At 40.9% G+C, this 25,911-nt stretch overlaps 2 protein-coding genes across 3 annotated transcripts in view; one reads left to right on the forward strand and one right to left on the reverse strand.

Annotated features, from left to right (window-relative positions):
- Positions 1-262: 262 nt before the first annotated feature.
- On the reverse strand, positions 263-21,096 carry CASP8AP2 (caspase 8 associated protein 2). Of its 2 annotated transcripts, XM_053973366.1 has the most exons (10): positions 20,918-21,096; positions 19,704-19,779; positions 18,545-18,625; positions 16,680-16,780; positions 15,437-15,511; positions 14,133-14,248; positions 9,842-12,345; positions 5,927-8,849; positions 4,289-4,388; positions 263-2,975 (listed from the first exon to the last, which is right to left on the reverse strand). In XM_053973366.1, the coding sequence occupies exons 2-10, from the start codon at positions 19,750-19,752 to the stop codon at positions 2,919-2,921; spliced, it is 6,006 nt and encodes a 2,001-aa protein (XP_053829341.1). In that variant the 5' UTR covers positions 19,753-19,779; positions 20,918-21,096; the 3' UTR covers positions 263-2,918. The 2 variants fall into 2 exon arrangements, with proteins under 2 accessions (XP_053829341.1, XP_053829342.1); XM_053973367.1 differs by lacking the exon at positions 15,437-15,511.
- Positions 21,097-21,516: 420 nt separating this feature from the next.
- The window catches only part of MDN1 (midasin AAA ATPase 1), a 93,132-nt gene continuing 88,737 nt past the window's right edge, over positions 21,517-25,911 (forward strand). Inside the window, exon 1 of the mRNA XM_053974318.1 lies at positions 21,517-21,618. Coding sequence (XP_053830293.1) covers positions 21,517-21,618 — 102 coding nt within the window. The remainder of the gene's footprint in view (positions 21,619-25,911) is intronic.

The raw sequence follows: 25,911 nt of genomic DNA on the forward strand, positions 1-25,911 counted from the left end.
AGTAGACCTATCCTCCAGTAGCAAGTTGGAGTAAGACTCTCAAAGGGCCACAAGCTACACTCTTCCAGTGAAAGGTCTTGCACACGAAATGATCTTTCTCCTTTGTAATATTTCATTCAACAATAACTCCCTGTTTCCAGAAAAAAGACTGAAGTTGTAGGTCCTGTCTCGTAAGTGGCTTAAGGGTTTTACATAGTTTGTGAAACTCTCCAATTCCAGTCACATTCACTAAGAAATAAGCAGTATGTACTCAGAGCAGTAATTACAGCAGAGCAGCAGCCGACAACTTCCATGTTTATTGGCCAGAACATCAACATAGCTACTCACTTATACAAACTAAGAGAAGTAAATTTTAATGCTGCTTCACAGCATGTGTAGCTGTCAAATCATTAACCATCAGTTCTAGAAAATATTTTGATTTACCTGAGGTTTCACAAAGTAGACTGTAGAATTACATACAGTACATTTGGCATATATGTATCAAAATTTTTGTTGGAGAAATAAATTACAAACAATGGTACAAAACCACTCCAAGCCAACCTTTGTTCAACAAGAACATGTGTGTGAGTTTTAGAGTTTTATTTTTTGTATTGCTCTTACAGTAAGCAAACTATTCAGTTTATACAAAATAAACCTGTAGTTTTATATACTTTAAAAAATCATCTTTGGCTAAACAAAGCTCTTTCTATTTTTATACATATATTTATATATGTACAAACATCAGATATTTTTACATGACCACATAGGAACCTGTACACATAGATACAATAGAGAGAACATTAACCAAGTTTCACACCTTATAAAAAACAGAATCCAAGTCAGATTCAAAACAGTCAAACCCTGCCCCCATCACCTATACAGATATGAAAGTAAGTAAACACAGACAAGGAATAAACAACTTTGTAATAAAATACTGCCTGCCTTTTTTTGACGCAGAGAGGAAGCACTTAAGTGGAGAGAAGTGACTTCCCTCAGTGCCCTCAGTACTGTGCACATGCTGATCTATTAGCATATGGTTGAAAGAATACTCTTAGGAGAGCCTGATTTTTCCACACACATGAAGACTTCTCTGCAAACTGACTATTCTGAAAACAGTTTCAGTTAGATTTAAATCTCCAACAAATTAACAATTGCCACAAACATTTGTTAAGAACAAGCACGGGTTGGTGCACCGATCCCCCACTGAAATTACCAGGCACTGACAGCAAAGCACGGAAGGTGGGATTTGATCACTGAAAGCAAACATTTCAGAAACAAGCACGAAAGATGGAAGACTGCCAGAACTGACATCATCACCCAGTCAACTCATTACTTGTAACAGTTTCCAGAGCACTGCCTAAAACAAGGACAATGCACTGTTTGGCAGCATGACAATCCGTTCCATAGGTCACATGTACAATACTCCAAGGGGTCAGTGACAACATCACTGACAAATTATCTGATGGTTTATTAGAAAAAGAAGTCTGTCCCATTAGTTGGAGAGAGAACAAAAAACATGCTGACATTGAAGAAATGGTCACTGGACTCTGAAAAAGAGCCAATTCAATCCAAGTTGAAAGGCAATGCACTTAGGTGAGGGCTATTAAATGAAGTATAACCGTACTCAGCAGATGCTCTGACTGAATAAAGACTACAGCAATTCCAATCCTCCATAGAAAATAAAACCTCAAAAATTAATGAATTCATTAAACAAAACCCCTTTCAACTTCCAGGGATGAGAAACATCTCTTCTCTCTGAGAAACATCTCAGAGAGAAGAAAAAACAAAAACCTTTTAAGAAATTTGGGATAAAACAGCAGTTATGTATGAGATGTGTGCGTAAATACACACACACACACACATATATACTTTAGGTATGTTCTAGTAAAACTGGAAACAGTTATAACAGATTTTTTAAAATAGAACATAATGAATTTCTAATGCACTAAACAATTTGTAAAGATAGATGCAATTGCTGTCAAAACATGCCAAGTTGACAAGCTTTTGAAAACTGCCTGTTTTTATAAGAAAAGTTTTGCTTCTGGTTAGTAACTACAAAGTCACATTTTATGAAACTGTAAAGGTCTGTTTCTAAATTAATTTCTAAAAGAAAATCACTTCTCAATATTTAATTTTTTAAAAAAACCCCAGAATGTAGATTATGTTGAAGACCTAAATGAAGTACCTTCTACAGATGTAATTTGGAACAGAAAAACGTAACGGCCTTTGTGGAGGAGTGTTCATGTAAAGTAACATTTACACCACCCTGCACTCTGACTGTTCTGAAAACAGATTCTGTTAGATTTACATCTCTTGTAAGTAAACAATTGTCACAAATGTTTGTTAAGAACAAGCTGCAAGATCCACCTATTCCTGAGCAACAGAATTCAATTACTAGATAAGCAACTTTTGGAATCATTGCTATCACTGCCCTGCCTTATTTTAAAAGAAAAAGACCTCACTTCTTAAAATATGTTCCACAGTCACCAAGATGACCTACCTGTCAGTTTCCAGGATTGGCTACCAACTGGATTCCAAAGTACTCTTTACTTTTTAAGATCACAGTTTGAGATCAGCACATGCAGAACTTCTGACAAGTGAAGCAAGAGCCACCACTCCCACTCTTGCCCCTGTCTCCACCCACAGAACACCTTTAACTAACAGGAGATGACCCCATTGAAATGATACTGCCCCATGTGCAGTGTCAAAGACCTTTCTTTCCTAGCCACTTGGTTTGTGAAGTTCCCCCTGTGTTAGTCTGTTAAAGGAGTTCAGAGGAAACTCAGACAAGTAAATACTAACAGTGCACTGGATTTACCAAACTCAGTATTCTGACTCGGATACCTCCCCATAATCCCACCAATATGAATGCGCTGGCTCCAGTCCATCCCTGCAGGTCACAGCTAAGCCCTGTAACCATGAAGCAACTTGGTTTGAGTCTACTTGCACTTGGATTTCTTGAACAGCTTCATTAACTGCTTGAATCGTTCTGAAACCTAAGAGAGGACAAAAAAAGAAAGATATATCATTAAGGCCCTCAACTTCCATACCTACCAAGACAGATTGATCTGACATCAAGTTTTTTTAAGACCACCACTATTTACTTCAAAGAAATTTTAGTAGGAGAATTTTAGGAGCACAATTAACAAATTAACTGGATCTAGGAAGTCGTCCTATACCTTTCACATTTGAAATAGCTTCCAGGTTAATCAAAGACAGCTAGAGCCAACACAGGTTTAATACAGGTTTCCCTACAAGGAGGAGGAAAAAATGAAGGCTTCAAAGCCAATTAGCCTTGAATTTACCACACATAACCATGAGTGAGATGCAAATGTAAAGACAAAAGCTTATATTGTACTCCACAAAAAGCACCATTTATAGCTTATTTCCTACCCTCTTGCACAATTGTTGCTTCAGGTATTTTTTGCTCATCATGGAGTAATCTGCCTGACAGGGATTTTACATAACTGGTCTGTAGATCAGAATAAAAAGCCTTTTTGCTGAACATAGCTACAACAGCTGAAGTAGTGACCTCATTCAGCTCTAAGCTACTACTTTTTATTGCTGTATACATATTGCTATAGCATATTGATGATCCACCAAACTAACTTGGAAGAGAGGCATAAATGCACAGATAACATTATTTTATCTAACCAGCCACCCCAACAGCTTCTAAACCCCACAAAAAACTCTAGAACCATGCAACACAATATCCTAAAAGACAAATCCCAATCATGCAGCTTTTCCTATGGAGTCAAATGTGCTTCTCCCTTTCTAGATTTGCAGGATACATATTAAGAGAGCAATTCAACTCAAGTATAAAGTTAGATGGAAACCTCTGGGAATATTCTACATTAATTTGGTACCTGCATCTTTTGAAACTTTTACATTAAAAGGTGAAAGGAAAAATAGAAACACCTTCATTAAAAATGTCCTTTCTGCACAATCATGATAATTTTTTCTCAGCTCTAAATTGAATATATTTCTAATTTATTAAAGGTGTCCAAAGGCTTCAGGCCTCTCAAAATTGTCTTTCTTTACTTAAGTGCTGATCCAACAACAGAACAATGCTGTTGTACCTGGATTATGAGTGGAGCAGTTCCAATGTACCAATTGAACAGGTACTGAGGAATCCCCATAACACCCCTATATGTATTTTTAAGAAGTAACAACTGGCAGAGTTCAAGATTCTTTTTTTCAGGAAAAGAAAACTACAGATTTGTAGAAGATCTCCAAAGATTTTTGTTCAAGTGTAATTGTAAATGTAGGAATACTGCTGGTAGTATATATAAGAATGATCATCACCTACCTGATTTGGGCTTTTGTTCAGCCTAGTGGCCAAGGAAACAAAGGTTTTGCTTGATGGTCCTTTTCTCTGACATTCCAGTAAAATTTCTCGGTCATCATTTCTACAGCAAAAATGCATTTTTAAAACATTAATACATATAGTTGTGTACACATACACAAACAAAATAATACATACAGGTATATATAAAGTTCAGAGTATTTCCAAACTACAGAACGTGAGTTCAAACAGCAGCAACAAATTTGTGGAGGATCCTTTCTTCTACCAGCCCAGAGTAACAGAGTCAGTACAAACAAGTGGTAGCGGAGATTATGTTCCCCTACTAGGAAGAGCAGGACTGTTAGAACAGAGCTAGCCCCAAACCAAAGTCCAAGAGTTTTAAGGTTCTAAACCAGATATTTTAACTTGAACTGAAAGGAACTCAAACTCAGAGGTCAGCAGTTCCAGCCTCAGTTTGCATGGCTGAACAGCAGCTTTCACCTGAGGCCCACTGAAGTTTGACTTCTCTAAGTGGCTTAATGTAACAAACATACTCAGAGAACATCTACTGCTCACACGAGAATAAAAAAAAACAGGAGTCTATTCTGAAGTGCATCACCAACTTCCTGTTTGTCTCATCAATGAATTTAGGCAAAATGTGTATAGACAGCAATTTTATTTGGCTGGAACCTATCATACTTCAACAAATTATACTTATTTTCTTCAATTTCAAAGAAAAATTTACTGACTAGTTATTTAAATAAATGTCTTTAAAAAAAAAAAAGATAAACAAAAGTTCAAAGACAAACAAAAACTGCGAAACTGAAAACTTGATCATATTCATACATAAAACTGTAAGTCTCTTTCTACCTTGTTGACTTGCACATTAAAAAATCACATTAGCTTTTGCTGTCTTTTTTCTGTGAAGGAACTGATTTTCTTTTAAAATGCTTCCTAGAAACTTACTATATCTGAACTATAGTTCAGAAAAGTCTGTGCTGAAACTTTTAGAAGCCCCTTTATAAAGTGTTCATTGTATCAAGTTATAGCAAGAACAGCAAAACCTGCCAACTATAGTTTCTCAAAAATAAGAATACATCACAATAATTTTGCATGTATTATTGACACAGACAGTCATCTCATTTGTCACCCGCATCCTGCAAATCAGAATATATTGAGTTGAAAGGTTGACTGGTACATTTCCACAGATTGAGCAGCTCAGACCCAAAACCATGCCTTCCCTCAGAGGGGGAAATCTTTAGCTGTTCTTCACCAGTCACCAATGCCTCACAGGAACACCAAGGATCTTCACCCCCTACCAAGCCTGGCTGGAATTTTTGGATAAAAAAAATAAACCGGGTAGGGGAAATAATAAGAACATAGACTAGATGAGAATAGGTCTTGTTACCCTGGCACACAAGCTTTCAAAACAAAAGCCAAGAGGACTCCTGCTTTGGGAGATGTGGATAAGTGATGGACATCAATCTCCCTCACCAATCCTGCATTGATAAAAGGAGGCTCCCATTCCCCTTTTTAGACAAGGGTGTAGAGCTACCAAATAACTTTGGTCAATAGCTAACTACCCTCTTCTTCCCTCTTTTCAGTGTTTCACATAATTTTAAAAATCCCTAAAGTAATTAAGCAGATCAAATCAGAAATTACCTTGTCCAGGAAACTACTACTTCTCCCTTCTTTTTAATGATGTTTTTGGCATAGAGGCTAGGTGATGATGGAGATGAAGCCAAAGGAGTAGAGTCTTTATTCTGCTGCAGGTCATTCTTCTTACTGGAACATTGCTTGGGTGATGAATTTCTATCTTCAAACCTGACATTACCTTCATTGCTGCCCTCACCTGATTCAGTTCCTTTTCGCTGCCTTTTTGAATTGGAATTCTCTTTGACAATCTCTTTTTTCCTCTTTTTATTAGTTTTATCATCTATACTTATCTGACATCCTCCACTAGTCTTTGAACTGGGTTTTGTTTCAAGATCACATTCACCTGCTACAGTCTTATTAGAAAGCTCTTCTGTTAGGTCTACAGATGCATCAAAGCACTCTTCCAGTTCTTCCTTTTTATCACTGACTTCTGAGTTTCCTGTTGAAGTTTCCTGAGTCCTGTTATCTGCTCTGGATTCCATTGTATGACATGAAGTTTCACTAACAATACCATCTGTTATGCATGACTTCATATTGCATCCAGAAGGAGTAGAATCTTGAGATCTAACATGCATTTCATTTATGTTTTCAGATACTTGCAATTTCTGTGCCTCAGAGTGCTCAGAGCCTTCATCTGGGCTTTCAGTGTTGTGGCTCTCTTTGTCTGAAGATTTTCTACAGGTTACAGTAGTTTCTTCCTTTCCAATACTACTGTGAGACTCCTTCAGAGGCTGAGCTAAGGCAGGATTTTGTTCTCGTTCAGTGCTGACGTGAGGCAAGTGATCCATTTTAACCACATCTGGTTTGACAGTTTCTTTCACAGTGGCACTCTGGCTGTCCTTTTCTTTTCCTCCAGTTCTCATTTCTCCTTTTCCAATCTTGGCTGAGGATGCCTGTGCCTCCTTCACCGGAGCCATCTGATCAGATGCTGGTGAGGCAGATGGCACTGCCCGCCGAATCTTTACAATAAAATGATCATTGGATTTCTCCATGATTACTGCTTGCATTGGTAGGCTGGGGCGACACTGAAAACCAGGAGCTACAGGCCGACTTGTCCACGATGATGAACAACTTGATTTACTGCTTGAGTTATCAGATTCTAAAGCCAAATGAATGTCTTGTTCAGTGGCATCCTCCTCTCCAAGAAGTGCATCTTCGCTGTAATGTGCGCTAACAACACCCTCTGGAGCTGAGCTAGAATTATTCTCGGGTTTTAGGAAGCTGAGGTGAGCATCTGATTTCAAAGGAGATGGAATCGTTAAGGAAACAGCCAAATCTTCAAGGAGGATAGAAGAAATACATGATTTAGTCTTCTGTAAATTGCATTCATCTTCTTTGCACGAAGCTGAGTTTGTGGAAACCTCAAACATACAGCTCTCATCCAGCACATCTGGATCAACAGGCATCTGAGGCCTAGATGCTAATGAGGGAGCTCTTACAGGTGAAACAATAGTCCAGCTAATATCCTCATCCAGTTTACAATCCATGCATGCCTCCTTTGGAGTGATGTCTGGCTCCAGTTCAGCAGTATTATCCCTGCATTTATGACTGTCTAAAAACTGTTTTTCTGGAGTCCTGAATTCACAGTCGTTTCTGTTGATACTGCCACCATTTTTTTCCAAGAGATCAGAACCTTGTAACAAGCTTTTGAAAATTTCACCCATTTGAGCATCACTTACTAGATTAAATGTAAGACTGGACGCTTGCTGTTCTGTGAGAAGCTCATAACTAAGATCAGACTTGTTAGCATCTCTGGACAGCTGGAGTCCTTCCTTCTCAAATTTAACACCCTTCAGTGGAGTAAGAGTGCTTTGCAAATTATTCTCTTTAGAGAGGTGAACTTTTGTTTGGGAATTTCTTGTGTTATCAATGGAATTAAGACATTTTGTAAAGGCAGTTTTTGGAGCACCTGTCTTATTTTTCTCATGGTGACAGTTAGATTGTTCATAATCTACAGTTTGTTTTGAAATATATTCTTCAGGCTTTTGAGAACCTTCTTTCAGGGACTTTTTTCTAGAACTCTCCACATCATTTTTATGACTGATCTTGTGGTTTGGCTTTCCAGCTCTTTCAAACTTCCCTTCCTCACCCTCATTTTCCACATCACATAGCTTTATTATAATTTTCCTTATCTTTTCAAATAAGTAATCAAGTTGTTCATCTACAAATTTCCACAACTGTTTTTTCATATCTGATACTTGCTGGTCAAAAAGACGGTCCACTATTGCATTCTTTTTAACTTGTTTAAGTTTTGACTCTATAATATCACAGATGTTCAATTTTAATGTATCACCTAATGCACATATCTTGGAAAAGTTCAAGTATCTTATTAATGCTGTAAAATTTATGATCCCAGATTCTATAATTCTGTGAAAATGCTGAACTGGGAAGTGTACTTTGAACTTCATGTAACTTTTCCTCATCTGTTTTCGTATAGCTCTGAGCATCTGCATGATCTCTTGTATATTTGAAGGTTCAACAATAACATGAACTATTTTTTCAAGACAAGCAATGCTCACAGTTTTGTTTTTCTTCATATTCTTTGAAGATCTGAAGGTCTGATTTTTGCGCCTCTCTCTGTTCTTTTGTGCGCTTACTTGCACAGAAACAAATTTTCCATTATCTTCATTGCAGTGCACGGTTTTGCTATTTTGATTCTGTGGGCTGCTGGTCAAATTTCGTGTCTCAGAAGAAGCTTTTGGTCTTGACTTTTTTGTATTTTCAGGGCCTCTCTCTGGTTTAGATCTTTCTTTATCTTCATCACTACTTACGATTTCGCCTTCTTCTAATTCATCTGAAGAGATACTTAGCCGAGACTCCATCTCTAAGTGTTCATCAGACATGCTAACTGGCTTTTGATTTTCTTTGTTTACCTCCTTTGACAAGTTCTTTGAGGGACAGATGACAACAGTACTTTCAGGCATTAAATCTATAAAAAGAGAACAGTTTGCTAATCACCACAAAGAATGCAATTTTAAACAGGTATTTTCAGAAAAGCGTGCAAGATTCTCTTCTGTAAACTGATTATTCAGAACTGTTTGAACTCAGGAAGCCTGAGCTATAATGAGTTTGGGTGGTTTGCTTCAGCAGCTGCTAGTTTAATATATTTCTTTGTGCTTTAAAGGGCAAATAAAGCTTTATTTTGAGCTTTAAGGGGCCTCAACATTTCATGAAACACATGTGAACTATCTCACAAATGCATCAATTCGAAAGACAGAAATATAGCAGTTTTCATCAGTTTCAAATTTCTTTCCATTTACTTTAACAAGTTTCCTGATTACTGTACCAGCTAAATTGTAAGTCTCACATCATTATGAACTAACATTTATAGACAATAATTGGCTTTTCTTTTAACAATTTCAAAACTAAAACAAATTAAGAACAAATGACCCAATAACATTTTAATAATCCTGTACAGAGTTACGCTCTGAAACGTAAGAAACCATATTTCAATGCCACTTTTGTAGTACAAAACCTGAACTTCCAAGATTTTTTTTTGTTTTAATCGCAGTAGGACATTAGAAGGAAGACTTACATTCACAAATACTTGAAAGAATATAATCCTACATAACTTCCACAATTTCAAAGAAAACCTTAAGAGATCTATGCAAAACTAGCCACAATTAAGAAATGTGTATGTATTTTTTTTAGGAAGTTAATACAAAACTTTTATTTCGACCAGTTTTCTGTCAATAGTGACCAACTCCAGTTTTAGAGAACTAATATTCAAATGGCTGGAATCCTGGCTGCAACATTAAATGCTGCCACCACTAACAAAAAAGACCACTGGGACATACACAGCTTAAGAAGACATGATTTCTATTTTTCAGAAAGCAGTTAAAAGAAGTAATTTCTGCTTTCCATGAGTGGATCTTCTAAATTTTATGTAGAAAATAAATTAGAATATACACATGCAAATACCTTTGTTGTAAGTCTTCCCAAGGCCTTTACAGGGACTTTCCAACTTCAGTGCTTTAGCCAAGGGACGCACTGGACTGTTCAGTGGGCTGATTGCCTTTGGAATATACCTCAAGTGATTGAGATCAATACTCAGTATTGAGCTGTCATCATCAACAGCAACTGGGTTAGTTTCTCTCTCTTTAGTTACAGGATGCATCTCACCACTGAGAGAAGATGCTGTTGCAGTACTGTTATCAGTTAGGTCTGGCCCCAGATCACAGGCATTCTGGTCAACTAGTGGTTCATCCTTATCACTTATAGTTCTGTCCAGTGAGTGAGATGTACTCATATTAACTTCACAGATACTCTTTTCCTCAATGGGATAGTCAACATTTTCTGCAGCCAGGTGATCATCATCCTTAACTACTTCCATTAAAGAGTCTGGTTTTGTTTCACTGCTATCATCTGCAATATCAGAGGATTCCAGGTCACCAGAACTTCTGGCTTCTGAGTCATCTAAGACAACATTTTGAGAGCCACATTGATCTGCAGAGCTTTCTACGTTAGCAGCCAGCCCTGTTTTATCTTCCTCTTTCTTCTCTGCTGCTGACTCTAGAAGGTCTCCCGTACTTGCATTTGCAGGTTTAGGTTGTGCCACTTCTGCTGCTGGTACATTATCATCCTGCCTCTCACCCTCTGTCACAGACAGCTCTTCACACTCTGACACACTCCCTGTCACCTCCAGGGGCAAACATTCAGGGTGGTTCAGACCTGTCATTGCTGCTGTTTTTACTGAGGCTTCCAATTCAACTGGATCACAAGCCTCTGCTGCTTCTGAAGGCATTTCAGCCTCCATCTCATCAGGAACCAGCACCTTTGCTGCTTCTGGCAAGGCTTGGGGCTGTACCTGACCCCCTTCTTCTGGTAAGGCTTCTGAGCTTGGTTCATCAGCTGTGACTGCTGGCAATGCTTCAGACTGTGCTCGATCTGCTGCTGCTACTTTCAAGGCTCCATTTTCAGAACTGACAGAAACAGGCAGTGCTGGTTCCATGTTGCTCTGAGCTGCAGTATCCAGGACTTGTAGTGCTGAATGACTGTGCTCTGTGGGACCACAGTCTACAGGGTGGGCAGAATCTAAGAGCTCTGCTTTCAGTGTGAGCTCGGTACTTTCCTCATCAGTGGCCTTTTGGGAAGGTGTTTTAAGTCCATTCATTGCAGAGAGACATTGCTTCTTATTAGGAGAAAGAGTTAAATTTAGCTTTTCCATAAAGCTAAGTTTTAAGTCTTTGCTTTTTGGCCCAGTGTGATTACCTTTAGTTTTGGGTACTTTATCATCTTTTAAAGTATCTGCTACTCTGGATGTTTCTTCCAGCTTACAGGATTTGTTTCTCTCACTTTTTGTAACATGTGTACCTTTCTTGGAGTCTTTTACAGATTGGTGAGAAAATTCCTTTGCAAGTTTTTTTTCATTTCTAGAATGTCTATTTTCATCCTGATCCTCTCTTTCCCTTTTCCTTTTTTCTTCAGTTCTGTGTCTTTCTGATTTGGAATGTGCTGTTTCCCATTCATGTCTACTACTACTTTCCTTCAAGCGTGCATATTTATGCTCTCTGCTGTTGGAATTAGAAGGTGAAGTCCTTCCTTCTCGAGAGGTATGATCATCTGTTCCCCTGTCTTTCTTGCAGTCAATGTGTTTTACTTTTCTAGACTCTTCCACACGACATTTATGTGATTCATGAAGACTCTTTGAATGTTCATTCTTGGAGTGTGGACTGCTTCCCCTACTAGGCCTCCTTGATTGGTCTTGCAGCTTCTCATGCGGTTTATTTTTTTGGCCAGCATGTTTTTCACCTTTATCATGTGTTTTAATGTCTTTCTTTAATACATTTTGTAATCTCTCATCAGCATACAATTCACTTCTTGTTTGAAATCTGTCTTTACCAGCTGTCTGTTTCTCCCAGGAAGAAGCACCTTTTTCTACTCTTCTTTCCACACTTGGACTGCATTTGAGTTTCACGCTCTGACTTTTTTGTTGCAACTCATTTTTACTAGCCTTCTCTGAGAGGGTTTTCAGCTTCTGTTGAGGATCCAAATTGCCCTCCTCACTGTCACCATCATTTCCAGTGCTCTGATGTACTTCTCTTTTGTATTTGCTGACATTTCCCCTGCTGTGCTGTTCATTACTTTTAGTTTCTTTTCTTTCCTTTCTGTTATCCTTGCTGGTATGGTTGGAGGTATGGTCATAGCTCAGTGCACACGTGTGAGTACCATCACTGCAGAGCTCTTCGGGAGGGAACCTCGGCAAAAGTGGAGTGTTTGTTTTTTCAGTGCCACACTTCCCACTGTCCGTGTTGTGAGATGAGTAACTGTGGTATGCATCTTTTGAACAGTCATTTTTCATTCTATGCTCCACCTTCGTATTGTCACCAAAATCAGAAGGTCTGAATTTGGAATCTTTTGTTTTGGTTGATCCGGGAAGGTATGTTCTGGTGAAAATACTTCGATGGTTGGGAAATTCTGATAGCCTGTTTATAAAAACAAAAAAAGTTACGTTACTTTTAAATTTATTTAAACATAACTAAAGCTGAACTGCCATGAAACCATGTTTCTGTAAAAATTGTTAACACTTTCAATTTCAAGCTGAAAAAAATGGGTGGTGCTATAAAAAGACACATAATAATTTCTATCAGCACAAAACAAAAGAATGTAATTTATATATATATATTCCAAAAGAAAGTAATCTCAAGAAAAATCAAGATTTATGAAAAAAATACTGTTTTGAGCCTAGTTCACAATTTCAGTAATTCAAATTAGTATTTCATTGTCCAGCAATCAAAAGAGCTCTCCCCCAGGGAAAAAAAAAAAAAAAAAGTTGTTCTTTACAGCATTAGTGCTTTAAAATAAAATAATTTTAAAACCATCAATAAGCAAATAAAATACATTTGAGAGTTGTTGCAAGCTCCAGAAAACAAGTACTACATTATGATAACCAAGCCTCATCAGGGCTACATACTACTGCTGAGAAGTCACCATATTAAAAATATCTTAAAAATCAAATTAGAAAGGGTATACATGTGTGATTAATGTAATTGTATCCAAGCTGTGTTTGTTTTTTTGGTTTTATAGTTGATGGTGGTTTTTTGAGATAAACACTAACAATTCCTTGAAGACATTAACTTTGAAATAATCTTTACACATAGGTGCCATTGCTTAACAAAAGCTAATTTGCTATAAACCATGCAGCAGACAAGGCATGTTTCTAAGATCTCAAGGTGCCAATTTCCCCACAATTTTCCATGATGGGTGCCTCCAAAATACCTAGATCAAATACCTTGTTCACAAACTTTCATCACCATCACATGATATTGGAACTTGTAAAGTATATAGTGTCAAATATTTAAAACAAATAAGTCTTTTTCAAAGACTTTAATTTAAAATTCAGAATAATGTACTCAAAGATGTGCAAATGGCAGCTGTTGTGTGAAAGCTGATGAGCTGAAAGAACTACACATGTCAAAAACTCTTGATCTCAATCAGATTGTGCCTGGTAATTCTCTGTATTTACAAGGAAACCTGCATAGTTTCTATGCATCTAGCCTTTAGTGCAGGAATCTCAAAGAAACTTTCTTTACAACATGTTTTGGTGCAGGAAAACATCAAATGGTCAAAACAAAATACAAGCATACCAACGATGTGTGACCCGAGTGACAAGGAGGCATCCTGAATCCCAAACCCCTGCTCTGGTTTTACACGGTTCAAAAACCTTACTGTCAGCTACTGTCCCATCCATACTTCACTGTTTCAACTCCTTCCAGTAACATCAGTGGTACACAGAAATAACCAAGAATTCTCTAGTTGTTACCCCCCTCCACTGGAGACAGGGATTTCATATCTTGCCAGGAAAACTATTATATAATCTATTTCTTCTCAGTTGTTGTCTGAGAAGTTCCATGGAATTCATATCTGAGGCCATAAAACAGACACAATTCAGCTTCAAAACTAGTAAGATAACACTTTCAAACATGCAAGATGGTTAGATAAACCACAAGGAATAGTGGGTTATGAACAAACAAAAATTCATGCAAATGGTCACCACTTGGACTCCTTCTTGGTTTCTTAAGCAGAATCCCAAGACCTCATTAGGCAAAGGAGATCTGTTTTCCTCTGATTGTACTTGTTCTAAACTACGCAATAATTTACTAAGTAATGTTTTTTTTCATTAATTTTTTTTAAATATACACAAACATTTCAAACAAGTATATAAACATGATCAGACCAAAAGCATCTTTTCAGTTCTACTGTCTATTTGTACCTTTGATGCAGATGACTGATTTCTTCATCCTTACGGTTAATTTCCACTCTTGCTGTTTTGATAAGGGCTGAAATATTCTTTTTGAGAGCCTGGTTTTCATTCTGTAGAATGATATTCTATTTTAAATATATATAAAACAGACAGCAAGAGAGAGAGGGAGAGAAAAAAACAAGAATTAGCTTGGATATCCAACCATGTAATGAAAAACAGTGCAAGACAACCACTAGAAAAACATCCCATCATTGGCAAAGTGACAGTAAAACACATATAAACCCTTTCAAAGAAATCAGAATTATTGAAATCTGAAAAAGTTTGTGGTTCTGGTTTTTTTAAGAAACATTACTCACATTTATGCTTCTGTTTGTGGTCCTGGTAATTATTTCAAACATTTCAAGCATACAATTTAGTAAAACTGAAATATGCCATAAAACAAGTGAGCTAAAAAATGGTAATTCACCTCTTTGCTTCATTCTTTTACTCATTTATTTCTTTCTTGGTCACTGCATCACATGAGAGATGTAGCTCTCAAGCACTTTCAGAGAAAGAGGATAACTGTATTTCTTTCAAGGTATTGAAACCAACTTTGGGTGCTTTATCATTCTAACATTTCTAGGTATGATATTCTAGAACCCTGTCAATCCTAGAAATAGTTCCTTCTCTTGATAATTGTCCTCAGCAAAGCCTGCTCAGAAAGGCAGAGAAGTTCTGCAGAAAACAATACAGAAGTGTCACAGGGCAGCAGCTGCTTACCACTGCAAGCCTTAGAACCTTTGGGAGTCATGTGTAATATGCAGTAGAGCACACTGCAGAACTGCCCCAAATAATCCAGCTCTACAGAATGGCACAGCAAGGGAACACCAGCTGAAGCTGAAGAGCAGTTCAGACTTATCAGAATAGCAGTATGCTCAAAGAATACAGACATCTGTTTCCAGTTCTAATGACAGCTCAGGTACCTTTACAGCCCTGTCCCTAGTGCATTAAAAAAACAAGAGTACTGGATACCTTTCTGATAACTATTCATTTGACACATTTACTTTCTAATCAGGAAGACAGAAGATAGCTTTTAACCAAATAAAGTCCTACTGCACACAACACTGTGAAACATTCATTTACCCACTGATCTTGTCAGTAGGCTATCCCCACCAACCATCCTAGGCAGCCCAAGCTCCTAACATCTACAGGGATGCTTTACAAACCACCCATGCAATGGATCAAGTCTGGAAAGCATATGAAATTGCTTTCTCAAAGCAATATTCCATTTACTTTGCATGATCTTGACAATCTTTCCCTTTGAACTACAATACCTGTGCCTGTATTTCTTTAAATTTCTTCATCAACTCTTTAATTTGCTGCTGACATTTTCCATATTCTGCCTGCAACTGTCAAAGAGAGAATTCACAGCACAGAAGTGGACTTAGTTATACAGAAGAGTTACTTCTCTAGATCTATAGTTAGTTAACACACTAAAGTATATTACAAACCCCTGTTTTTTCCCCCCAAAGAAACTCTTGAAAGCCATATTGAAACAAAAGGCTTCAATATGCTCCAATTGGTATGCAGGTCTCTTTACAACACAAATACTCAGAGAAAATCTGTGGGTGCTTGCCTAACAGTAATAGGTTAGGAATAACAGGAAGTCATATTATTGTGAAATTAAAGACACAACTACTAAGGAGCAGGAGTTCTGAGAGCCAAATATACTCTGAACAGATCTCATGTAACACAAAACAGGTAAGGGAAAACACAATAAAAAGTTACTACAAACAAACTTGGACTGCAAAAATAGACTGCAAAGGACACAATCCTGCTGAGATCGCAAAGTTAAGGAAAATAAATTTGGCATGAGCTCTTCTTTAGAGGTAGACAGTAACAAAGTTTTCACAGGAGAATGGACAATTTCCATTCAAACAAAGAGTCAACAACTTTCAAACTTGCAAAGTGATATTTTCATCACTCATTGGAGTCCTGGAGGGTTCACTCCTACTTATTCTACAACATCTGTGGATGCCATCCCTTTCATGCCATTTAAATGTGTCTTATAGGCCAGGACTGGTGATGCTGCTAAAGTGAGTGCTGTCTTGATTTGCTAGAAGCAGTTACCTACTGCATGGCCACCTTCAGTCTCAAGGACAGAATTTAACAACATGTAAGACAGGTCATGGATTTATCTGCTTTACTCTGGTAAAACTTATTGGGAGAAATGTCAAGACTAGCTTTGTATCAGATGTCTGACCAGATCCTTGCCTACAGAGAAACCACAATACATTTTCCCACAACACAGCTGATAAATGAACTGCATGCAAAGCATGAGAAATGGGAACAGATCATGTAACAGAGTGACAGATACACTTGTTCAGATGAATTTGTTGTTCTAAGACTTTATTAGCACACTCTTGTTTTTACTTATTTAAAAAGAGCCTATTTTTCCTACAATGTGAGCATGCTGACAACATTTTCTGTACTTTACTTTTTACATAAGGAAATTTGGAGAACCCCCCCCCCCCCCAAAACACCAGAAGGTTTTTTTTTCCCCATATTAATACACACCTGGTCATAGGATGCTTTCTTTGCAGTCCCTTCTTCAATTAGTATCTCATCAAATAAATTTAAGCCGCTTCTAGATGGTGTAGTATTTGGAGCAAAATTGTCTATATAAAGAAAGGCAATTACATGAGGAAAAAGCTATTTTTCTAACCATGTTGCATTGTGTACACTGTTCTATACTGTCTGTGCATTTTGGTTTTACTTCTTGTACTTATAAAGTAACAACACACAAAGTAATTATTACATGCTCATGTCATACCATGCTGCAATAAGGCACAGAGATTTCTTGAAATAGGCATCTGTAAGTGAAAGTGAAACAAAAAAAAACCCCAAACAATCAAAACCAACTGACCAGCCAACACGGAAACACCCAAATTAATGACAGTGCTTTTTCCTCAAATCAGGAATCAAATCCTCAAATCCTGTTTACCAAATACACTTAACTGACAGGACCTGGCTTATGACACCCCTGAAATACAGATGCATTTGCAGACAAATAAATGAAGTCAGCTATGAAAGCTGTGCTTCCATCCTGTGGACAACACCATAATGCAAAAAGTACTATTAACATAATACAAAAGCATGTATAAATAACATCTTATGTGTAATAGAGCAAAGATCTCACCAGCCCTCTCTTCAAATTTAAAAAACCAAGGTCACTCAAAACTGGACTACATAAAATGTTTTCACTGCACTGCTATTCCTCCTTGCATCTTTAATGTTTACCAAACAATGCATCTCCATATAAGAAATATGAACTTAAGAAATACAAAATGCAAAATGAGAAAAAGATATATAGATGCTTTATGTCTGTAGGATATAGTACAATTCTTCATAAAAATTCAATGGTCTCACAGCAGTAACATCAGGAGAGAAATAATTGCTTAAATACTAGAAACAGCATTTCATTAAATGGTACTCTAAAGCTCACAAAAAAGAACATGTGCTGGATGTTACTTGCAAAGAAGTTAAAAGAGGAAATTAATTTACATTAGCATGCTGTAGGCACACAGTTTGTGGTAACTGGGAGTGGGGCTGTGGCCAAGCCTCATCCCCAATGGGCTGCAGTTGTGAGAAGCAGGTGAGTAGCACTGACAGCAATGAGCCCTGGAGTGCCCAGGTGCACTGAGCATCACCAAAGGGAACAGAGGGCACTCGGGTGCAATGCATGAACAAGAAGGCGTATAAAAGGTTGGGCTAAAGAACAAGAAGGGTAGATGCTTGAAGGTTTCTGAAGTGACACGATGTTACTCTGTATGGGCCTGAAGCCTCCTGATGAGGTATGGTGTTACTCTGTATAGGAAAATTCTTAAAGCCTTCTGAAATTGTATGGTGATACTTTGTGTATCCTGGCTGTATGGACTTCAGCATATGCTGTAACAGCATGTCAAATTATTTGGAAGGTAACAAAAGGTTTAAAGGATATCCTGAATTTACTGTATTACATCAAAAGTATGTTCTGCATCTCTCACTGGGGACTTAGTGATCAGTGCCTTTTGGATCTGATCCTAAAGCTCACAAAAAACCCCACAAAATAAAGGTGTTTTTTCCAAGGTAAAATGTCCTACTATCAAGGCACAGATAAAATAGCTAAGGTTTTCTGCACTCCTTTATATGCTCAACTATCTTCAAATAGCCAATATCAGAGGAAAACTATCTTTCACTCATTCAGCTAATAGATTTAAGAATTCTCTGCTGCATTTATACAGCCCAATATATATATCTTGAATTTAAACAAGTTGCTTGCTTAAGCATAGGTTGCACCAGCTAAATGTAAACTTAAAACTAAGTATTGTTTTACTTGAAATCAGCCTAAGAAGCAGAGACTCTAATGTGCCAAGCCAAGCAGTGAGACACAATTAACCTACCAGAAACTGACAAACTGCTGTCCAAGCCATCATAAATATCCACGGAGCTCTCATCTCCTTCCCTGAAGGGGGAAGCTTCAGCTAAAGCAATGGGGAAAAAAAAGTCAAAGTAATAACTCAGTAAACTGCAAACTCTACCTTTCCCATAAAGTCAGTGCAGCTGCAATCCTATACCAGTAGAAGTAATAGTACAGACCAGTAAAATGTGAATTTTATTCAGGAAACTGCTACTACTGTGGAGAAAAGATTAGTCACCAGGGAGCAAAGACAGTCTTGTAAGATCAGTTTGTAAATACTACAAGAACTGTGCATAAAGCAAATTATATGGCAAATAGATTTTAAAATGATAAATTAAGTAAACTTGCTCTAACTTTGAAACTGTTTTCTAGAATACACATAAATACAAAACTTACACAACTCAACAACAAAAATATTTGGTATGATAAAACCACTACTGTTAAAAGAAAGATTTCTTGCTAAAGAGAAAGTATTGTAGCAGTCTGTATCATAATACCAACAATTTGCTTTAGTATTGCCATCTACTAACACACTAACTGGTTCTGAAAATCTATTTTAACTTAAATCTCCCCAGTCTCTCTTCATGTCTTTTTGCAATGCCTCTTACCATTCTTGTCTCCTCTATCTGAACCTCTCCATTTCTGCAACAACTATAAAGAAAAACATCAATACCCACAGTCCTTCAGAGGCTGGGAATCTCCCAAATATATGTTAAATCAACCAACTGTGGAGCTGGAAATAAAGAGTACCTTGATTATGGGTACTGTGGCAGTTGATAGCATATTGTCTCTTACAAACAGCAAACAAAGGAGCAGTGCCCCTAACTGTTCAAATGCAAGCTTCATTAAGACACAGTTGAAGGTTAAATTATGCACTGTGAAAGACAGGGGGAGAGCAGTTCCAGACCCCCTCAAAGCATTCCAGAAATCCACAGTACACAGGTATGGTTTTAAATACAAACTCACTAATGGGATAGGGCTTGCATGATATTGTGCCACAACCATTTAATTACATTTGAAGGTCATCAGTATTTATCACAACTTCAGAGTTGTTTTGTAAGTTCTTTCTGGACCTATTTATTTGCATAAGACTGCTTTCATTAATTCCCCACAAGCCAGAAAATAAAACTAACACTTCTTACCACTGTAGCGGATATCATACAGTCCCAGTCCATCCTCATCTGCTGCCATGATACAAACTCCCTACAGCTTCCCCATCTACGAGTAAAATATCAGAGCAAAGGGAACCAATTAACTGACAATTTCAGAACAGCAACAGAAAGCAGCATCATCTTGAAGTACAAAAATTACACCTGAGCTACCTGTGGTCCTTGTTCTTCAATAAAATCCACCACTAGAATAAGAAAACTCTTGGATCAATGTAACAAAGTGAGCTTTCAAGAAACATAAAAAATTATCTGTTACTTGAACAAGCATCCTGAAAATGTTTAACTGTCACTTATTGATCCTACAAAGGAATTTTGACGTGAAAATCAGCACTGCATTCTATGAAAAGGTTATCCAAACGTGCAGCTTACCCAGTTAAAATAAAGTGATTTGATAATTCTGGTTTCTTCCCTACTGTCCATTTAAAAGCAAATTCCCGTTGTCTGACACCTGGGGAGCTGGCGGGGGGGAAGGCAAAGACACCCAGCAGCGCCGAGCAGCCCGCAACCCGTTCAGAGGCAGAGGCCCTCCCTGCACATGCGGGAAGGGGCTCCCGCCCGCCCCAGTTCCTGCCGCGGCGGAAGAGCGCGGGACCTCTCGGGGGTCAGAGCAGGAGCGCCGGCGGGGCGGTGCGGGCAGGCTGTGCCGGAGGCGCGGGGCGGTGCGGGGCGGGCAGGCTGTGCCCGGAGGCGCGGGGCGGTGCGGGGCGGGCAGGCTGCGCCCGGGGGTGCGGTGCGGGGCGGGCAGGCTGTGCCGGAGGCGCGGGGCGGTGCGGGGGGTGCGCGCGGGGCCGGGAGCGCTCAGCGGCCGCCGCCGGCGCCGCAGGCCGGGCGCGGGGGGCGGGGCCGGCGCCGCGCCGGCCAACGGCCGCGTCCGCACGGCACATCCGCCGCCGTGACGCCGGCAAACCCCGCCCCCGGCCCCGAGCGGTTGGCGCCAAAGTGAGGCGCGCGGGGCGGCCGCGCCCCGCCCCCTCCCCCTTGGCCCCGCCCCCTCGCCCCTTCCCGACCGCGGGCCCCATCCCGGCCCGGCCCCGAGCGCGGGAAATCGCGCGCTGCTCCCGGCGGGACGAGCCGGAGCCTCCCACCCGTTCCGGCCCGGAGCTCGCAGCAATCACCGCTCACGTAGGCCCGTGCCGCGGCCGCCGGAGGCCGCCCGGGGCTGCGACGCACGACACATGCGTGCTTACCTGGTGTCGTTCCGCGCTGCTGCCGCGGTGGTCCCGAGAAGCCCGAGGTTTAATCCCGACGGCTGCTGCTCTCGGCGATCCCGCTGCCAAACCCCTGCAGGGACATCGTTACCGCCCGACAGCCGCGCTCGCCCTCCGCGAGCGGCTGCCGCCGGGGGCGTAACGCTCCTGCCGCCCGAGCCGGGGCCACCCGCTGCCGCGTCCGTCACCGCCCGCCCTCGGCCGCCTCCCTGACCCAGATTTAAAGGGCTCGCGGGCGGGCGAGTCCGGCGGCAGCAGCGGCAGCAGCGGCAGCTGGCTCTCCGGGAAGCGGAGCGCAGGGGAGGCCACGCGCGCGGCAAGCGCAGCCCCACACGCGCGGGGTTCCAGCGCTCCGAGCCAGCGGGGGAGCCTCGTTGCGCTCCCGGACGGCGCCCGCGGCGGGAGGGGAGGGGCGGTGCGGCGCACGCTGGGAGCTGTAGTCCGGCGGAGGGGAGGAAGCGGCGGGGCGGGGCGGGGGCTGCGCTTCCCGTGACGGCGGCAGAACGGAAGTTGGCGGTGCCGCGTCCGCCGCACGTGCTGCGCGCCCCTCCCGCCACCGCGGGACGAGCGCCGGCAGGATGGCGGCGGAGCTGCGCTTCTGCCTGGCCGAGCCGCTGCAGCTGGTGGCGCGCAGGAACGAGAAGAGCGGCGTGGAGCTGAGCAGATTCGTGGCGAAGCAGGTGAGGAGCGGGCGGTGCGGCGCTCGCTGGCGGTCCCCGCGCGCCCGTTCTCGCTCCGTCCCAGGAGGGTCTCGTAGGGGCCGCCGCGGAGCGAAGGGCGCGCACCGCTCTGCCTCCCCCGTGCCGCCATCTCCTCCCGGCAGCTTTGGGTGTGCCTGACCCCCCCGGGCCGCCCCTGGCCCTCGGGCAGCCGGCGGGAGCTAATCCCCGCTCTCTCCCTGGTGCTGGTTCTTGCCGTCCTCGCCCCTTTCGGGGATGCGCGGGTGCAGCCCGTGAAGAAGATGCTCTTCTGTATCCTAGTTCCCTTCCTATTGCGCCTCGCCCCGCAGTTAAATCTTCAATCCGTTCCATGCCCCCTAAGGTGATTTCAGCAAGAGGTGGTATTTTGTTATCAAGCACTGAGACAGTAACTAGTCCTTAGCCTGTTGCTAATTTGCGTGTCTTCTTTAATTACCTTAAAACAGCACGTGGGATAAAAAAAGGCATGATTTTCTGGGCTTTGCTTTGAGGGTTTTTTTTATCACAGTCTCCAGGTTGTAGTGATGCTGAAAACGTGGTCCTTCACGCTTAGGCTGCCTTAGCTCTGAGAAGCACATCTTCAAGAGTTAAGACCGATCTCCCTTCTTTCTCTGAAATGCTTGAGGACATGTAACAGGATGTCAGCCCATCAGATATTGTTTTATTAATAGAGCTTTTGAAGCCACTCAGACGTGTACACATTTTGGGGCTCAAAGTCTCTGTTTCTCTTTGAGTGTCTAGGAAATGTCCCAGTTGTTTGAAGATGAAAAGTCTGAAATATCGGGGGTTTTTTTCAGAATATTGGCTTTCAGCCTGAGTTGCTGTCTCAGTTATGGTTGGGCTTTCATACTGATACTCAAAGTTCTTTGTTGGTAGACAGATGGCTCTTTCTTCTGTCGCTGCAAATCACAGGATCAAAGTAAAATTGACATGAATATACAGTCCTGAGTGGAAGCTAATTGGTGCGACGCAGTGATGAAGAGTTGCTTTTCAAGGGAGAGAAGCCGCTGAGAAAGGGGGACGATGTGGATACAAGTTGTAGCAGACAGATGGAGCAGCGAACCAGAAGGGAGTCACCGAGGTTGGGAACGACACGGTGCCCTTTCCCTTTCCGTGACTGTTTGGAGATGTGGTTTAAAAGCCTTGCTAGGTGGAAATTCCTGAAGAGTGATTGTATAGAGGGAGCCTGGAACAGCACATTATTTAACAATGGCACATCCTTTTGAAAACTCATTCGCTGTTTTCAAGCTTGGAAGCTACAGCTCTAGGATTATTTTATGCTTGTCTTGCCAGTAAACAAACTCCATCTCTAAACGTAATACCTGATTTCCTGCATAGGAAGCATGCATTGTGGAAATGCAGAGCTCTCTTTTCTCTACAGCTTTGCTATGTCTTTCTGGCACCTTATTTCTTCAACAGTATTCCATAAAGAAATGAAACTTGCCCACAAGTGCTAAGTAAGGAGCAGTCTTCTGAAGTTCATATTATGGCACAGTTCATGTGGTCATGGAAGGTTTTGTTCCCTGTGCTTGGGTATGTAATAGAATTAGAGCCTTTTCTGTATAGTATTTTTATATACCATGAGCTCTGCAAAGATACAGCAAATTTCTGTGCTCTTAATGAGGAAGATGGGATGAAAAGCTCTCTGAACCAGTCTTTGTTCCCCACGTTTGCATTTTTGAATATTTTAAGCAAACTGTAGAAGCAATAGGTCTCCACAAACTGCTGGAATGTGCTTTTGGCTCTGAGTTACTAAAGGTCTGCCAGAAAGTCTTCCTGCACAGAATTCTGAATGTGAATTTTGTGCAAATGTATGTATTTTGGATGCCTGTGATAATGTAATTTCAGCAGAGAAGTTAATCACTGAGAAGGTTAAAACACTCCTAGGAATGGAACTTTAATGCAAAAACACCCTTACTGGTTTCTGTCCTTTGCATCTACCACAGTGCTTATGTGGAAATATATGTATCAAAGAACCTGACCGCTTTGGATGTTTCTTCTATTTAGACTATGCAACCTTCCTAAGTGGACAGAAGCTCATGAGTGCCCCATTCTTGATTTTTCTTTTTTAATTTGTAGGTGGGTTATGTTGGCATCCTTCATTTTGCATTTCATTTTTCTATGTAGCAGTGAAAGTTGTTTTAATAATAATTCCAAGCTCTTATTTAGAAGCCTTCAGTCTTAGCATTTGATGTTGAGAAATGCCTTTATTCCTTTATATTAATAAATGTAGGAAAAAGGAGATGACCTAGTGGTCTCAAATTCACACAGTTACCCATGTTCTGTCAGAAAAATGTCCTGACGCTCTGGCAACTAAGGCAGAAGTTTTTTAGTACTAAAATGTGAATTCAACATTGTCCTGGTTCAAGGTAAATTTGGGAGAGAATTCCTAAAGGGGTTCCTCTGGAAGGTAGATTCAACAGGCCCATCCCCCGACCGGTTCGGGGAAAAATACTTCCCTGGAGAAAAGTGGAAAAAACTGTTTATTAAACAAGAAAACCTAAACAATATCAAACAACGAAATTTCTTGCCGCTTTAAAAGAGAGACAAACTCAGAAAAAAAAAATCCCCCCTGCCCGGGCTGCAGCTCGGCTCACTCGGTCTCTGATCAGTCCCTCTGGCGCTGGCAATGCCGCGGCCCAGACCCAGCCCGCTGGGCCACAGGTGCGAGCTGCCGGTGCTCTTCTGGCTGTTCAGTCCAGAGCAGGTTTGAGCAGGTCCAAAGAAAAGGAAAAACCACAGTCCAGGGAATTTCTTTGCCTCAGATAGCTAAAACTAACTAAAAGCAAAGGAGAGCTCTGTCTTGCTGTCTATCCATCCACAGACCGCACAGTCCAGGAGCAGGAATGTGGAGGAGTGAGTGCAGTTTCTGAAAACAAACTCAGCTCTTCTTCTCCCCCCCTTCAGTCCTGGAACAAGTCTTAAAGGTGCAAAACTTATTATTCAGCATAAACAGAACAGACGACTGGGGATAAAAGCATCATACAGTCAACCTAGGACAAACATTTTATTTGAAAGATTAGTTAGACTTTACATCATGTAGCGTTAGAAATTAGGGAAGGTATGTTGCACTTGGGCTTCCATCTTGGGCTGTGTCGTCATCTTCTGCTACATGTTGAAAAGCTGTGATTTTTGGCACACTTTATGTCAGTGATACAAAGTCAACAAGAAACTTGTTGCTTGCATCCTCTCTTGTGAGAGAGAGATCTGTCCAAGTCTGTCAAAGAAGTGCTAGAGGAAGTTTAGGAAGTTCCAGCTTGTGAGACTGCATATCATCCCTGCTTTTTTTTTTGTTTGTTTGTTTCCCTTGAACTGTGTGGGTTGTAGGAAGAGTGCAGGCTCGTGTTTTGGTTTATCTTGCTGAACTGAACAGCTGCCAAAGAGTGGCTTCCCAAGGCCAAGCCACACCTTTGTGTTGCGTCTCCTATCTTGAACCTAGTAAGACGAAAATCCATTCAACTTTCCCACCCAGTGCAAGACTTTGTAAGAAGGATTAATTTGGATCATCTTGCTAAGTTGGTTGCTGCACAATCATACAGCTGTTGTGTGAGGGAACAGAGACGAGAACATGAGTTCCTGTGTTGGAGGGGAAGAAAGATTTCCTGTGTGGTCCTCATGCTCTCCCAACTCTTTAGGAGTATCCCAGTGTTAAATTTGTGTCTGGTGTAACCTGTGTGTCGTGAGCAAATGTGGATTTCATGTGGTACCAGCTTGCTCCTTGCTGTGATCCTTTCTTTTGTGAATTTAGGGTTTGGGTTAAGCTGGGTATTAGTAGAGATTTCTGTACCTTGTGTGCACTGAGCACATGTAGTCTGTAAGGTGGGAAGGAGATGTGCGTCCTGCTGCTGGAGCAGTGACTGGGATCTGTCTGACTCCAGGTCTCAGTCCTGGCTGTGTGTCTGCTTCATGTGTCTCTTTAATAATAGATGTGTGTGTATGTGTTATGGTGCTTATGATGCTTTCTTAAAGCAGCTCTTTGGAAGCCCATGTGCAGATTTGACTATCCCAGACTTGAACACTTTCAGATCAGCTGTCTATTGCTGTTGGTTGAGAAAGCCATATTTATTTCATAAAGCCATGTTTAGTTAAAAATAATCCTCTCTGCAGTATTCTTCTTTTCCTTAACATTTTTTATTTAGGCTCTGAAGTCAGATAGACAGTCTTTGTAAAATGTAAATGTTGCCACTGTGATTTTTGAGCAGTTTTATAAGTCCTAAGAGTACTGCACAGTGATTAAAAAACTGCTTCCTCTCACTAATGGCATGAATTTGTTGG

The sequence above is a fragment of the Vidua macroura genome, chromosome 3 (assembly GCF_024509145.1).
Source record: "Vidua macroura isolate BioBank_ID:100142 chromosome 3, ASM2450914v1, whole genome shotgun sequence".
Taxonomy (NCBI): Eukaryota; Metazoa; Chordata; class Aves; order Passeriformes; family Viduidae; genus Vidua; species Vidua macroura.

Coding starts and splice junctions, on each gene's coding strand:
- CASP8AP2 (XM_053973366.1), bottom strand. CDS start 19,752: ATGGCAGCAGATGAGGATGGACTGGGACTGTATGATATCCGCTACAGT. Junction 18,626..19,703: donor GTATGATATCCGCTACAGTG/GTAAGAAGTGTT, acceptor CCATTGCTTTAG/CTGAAGCTTCCCCCTTCAGG. Junction 2,976..4,288: donor TGAACAAAAGCCCAAATCAG/GTAGGTGATGAT, acceptor GTCCTCTCTTAG/GTTTCAGAACGATTCAAGCA.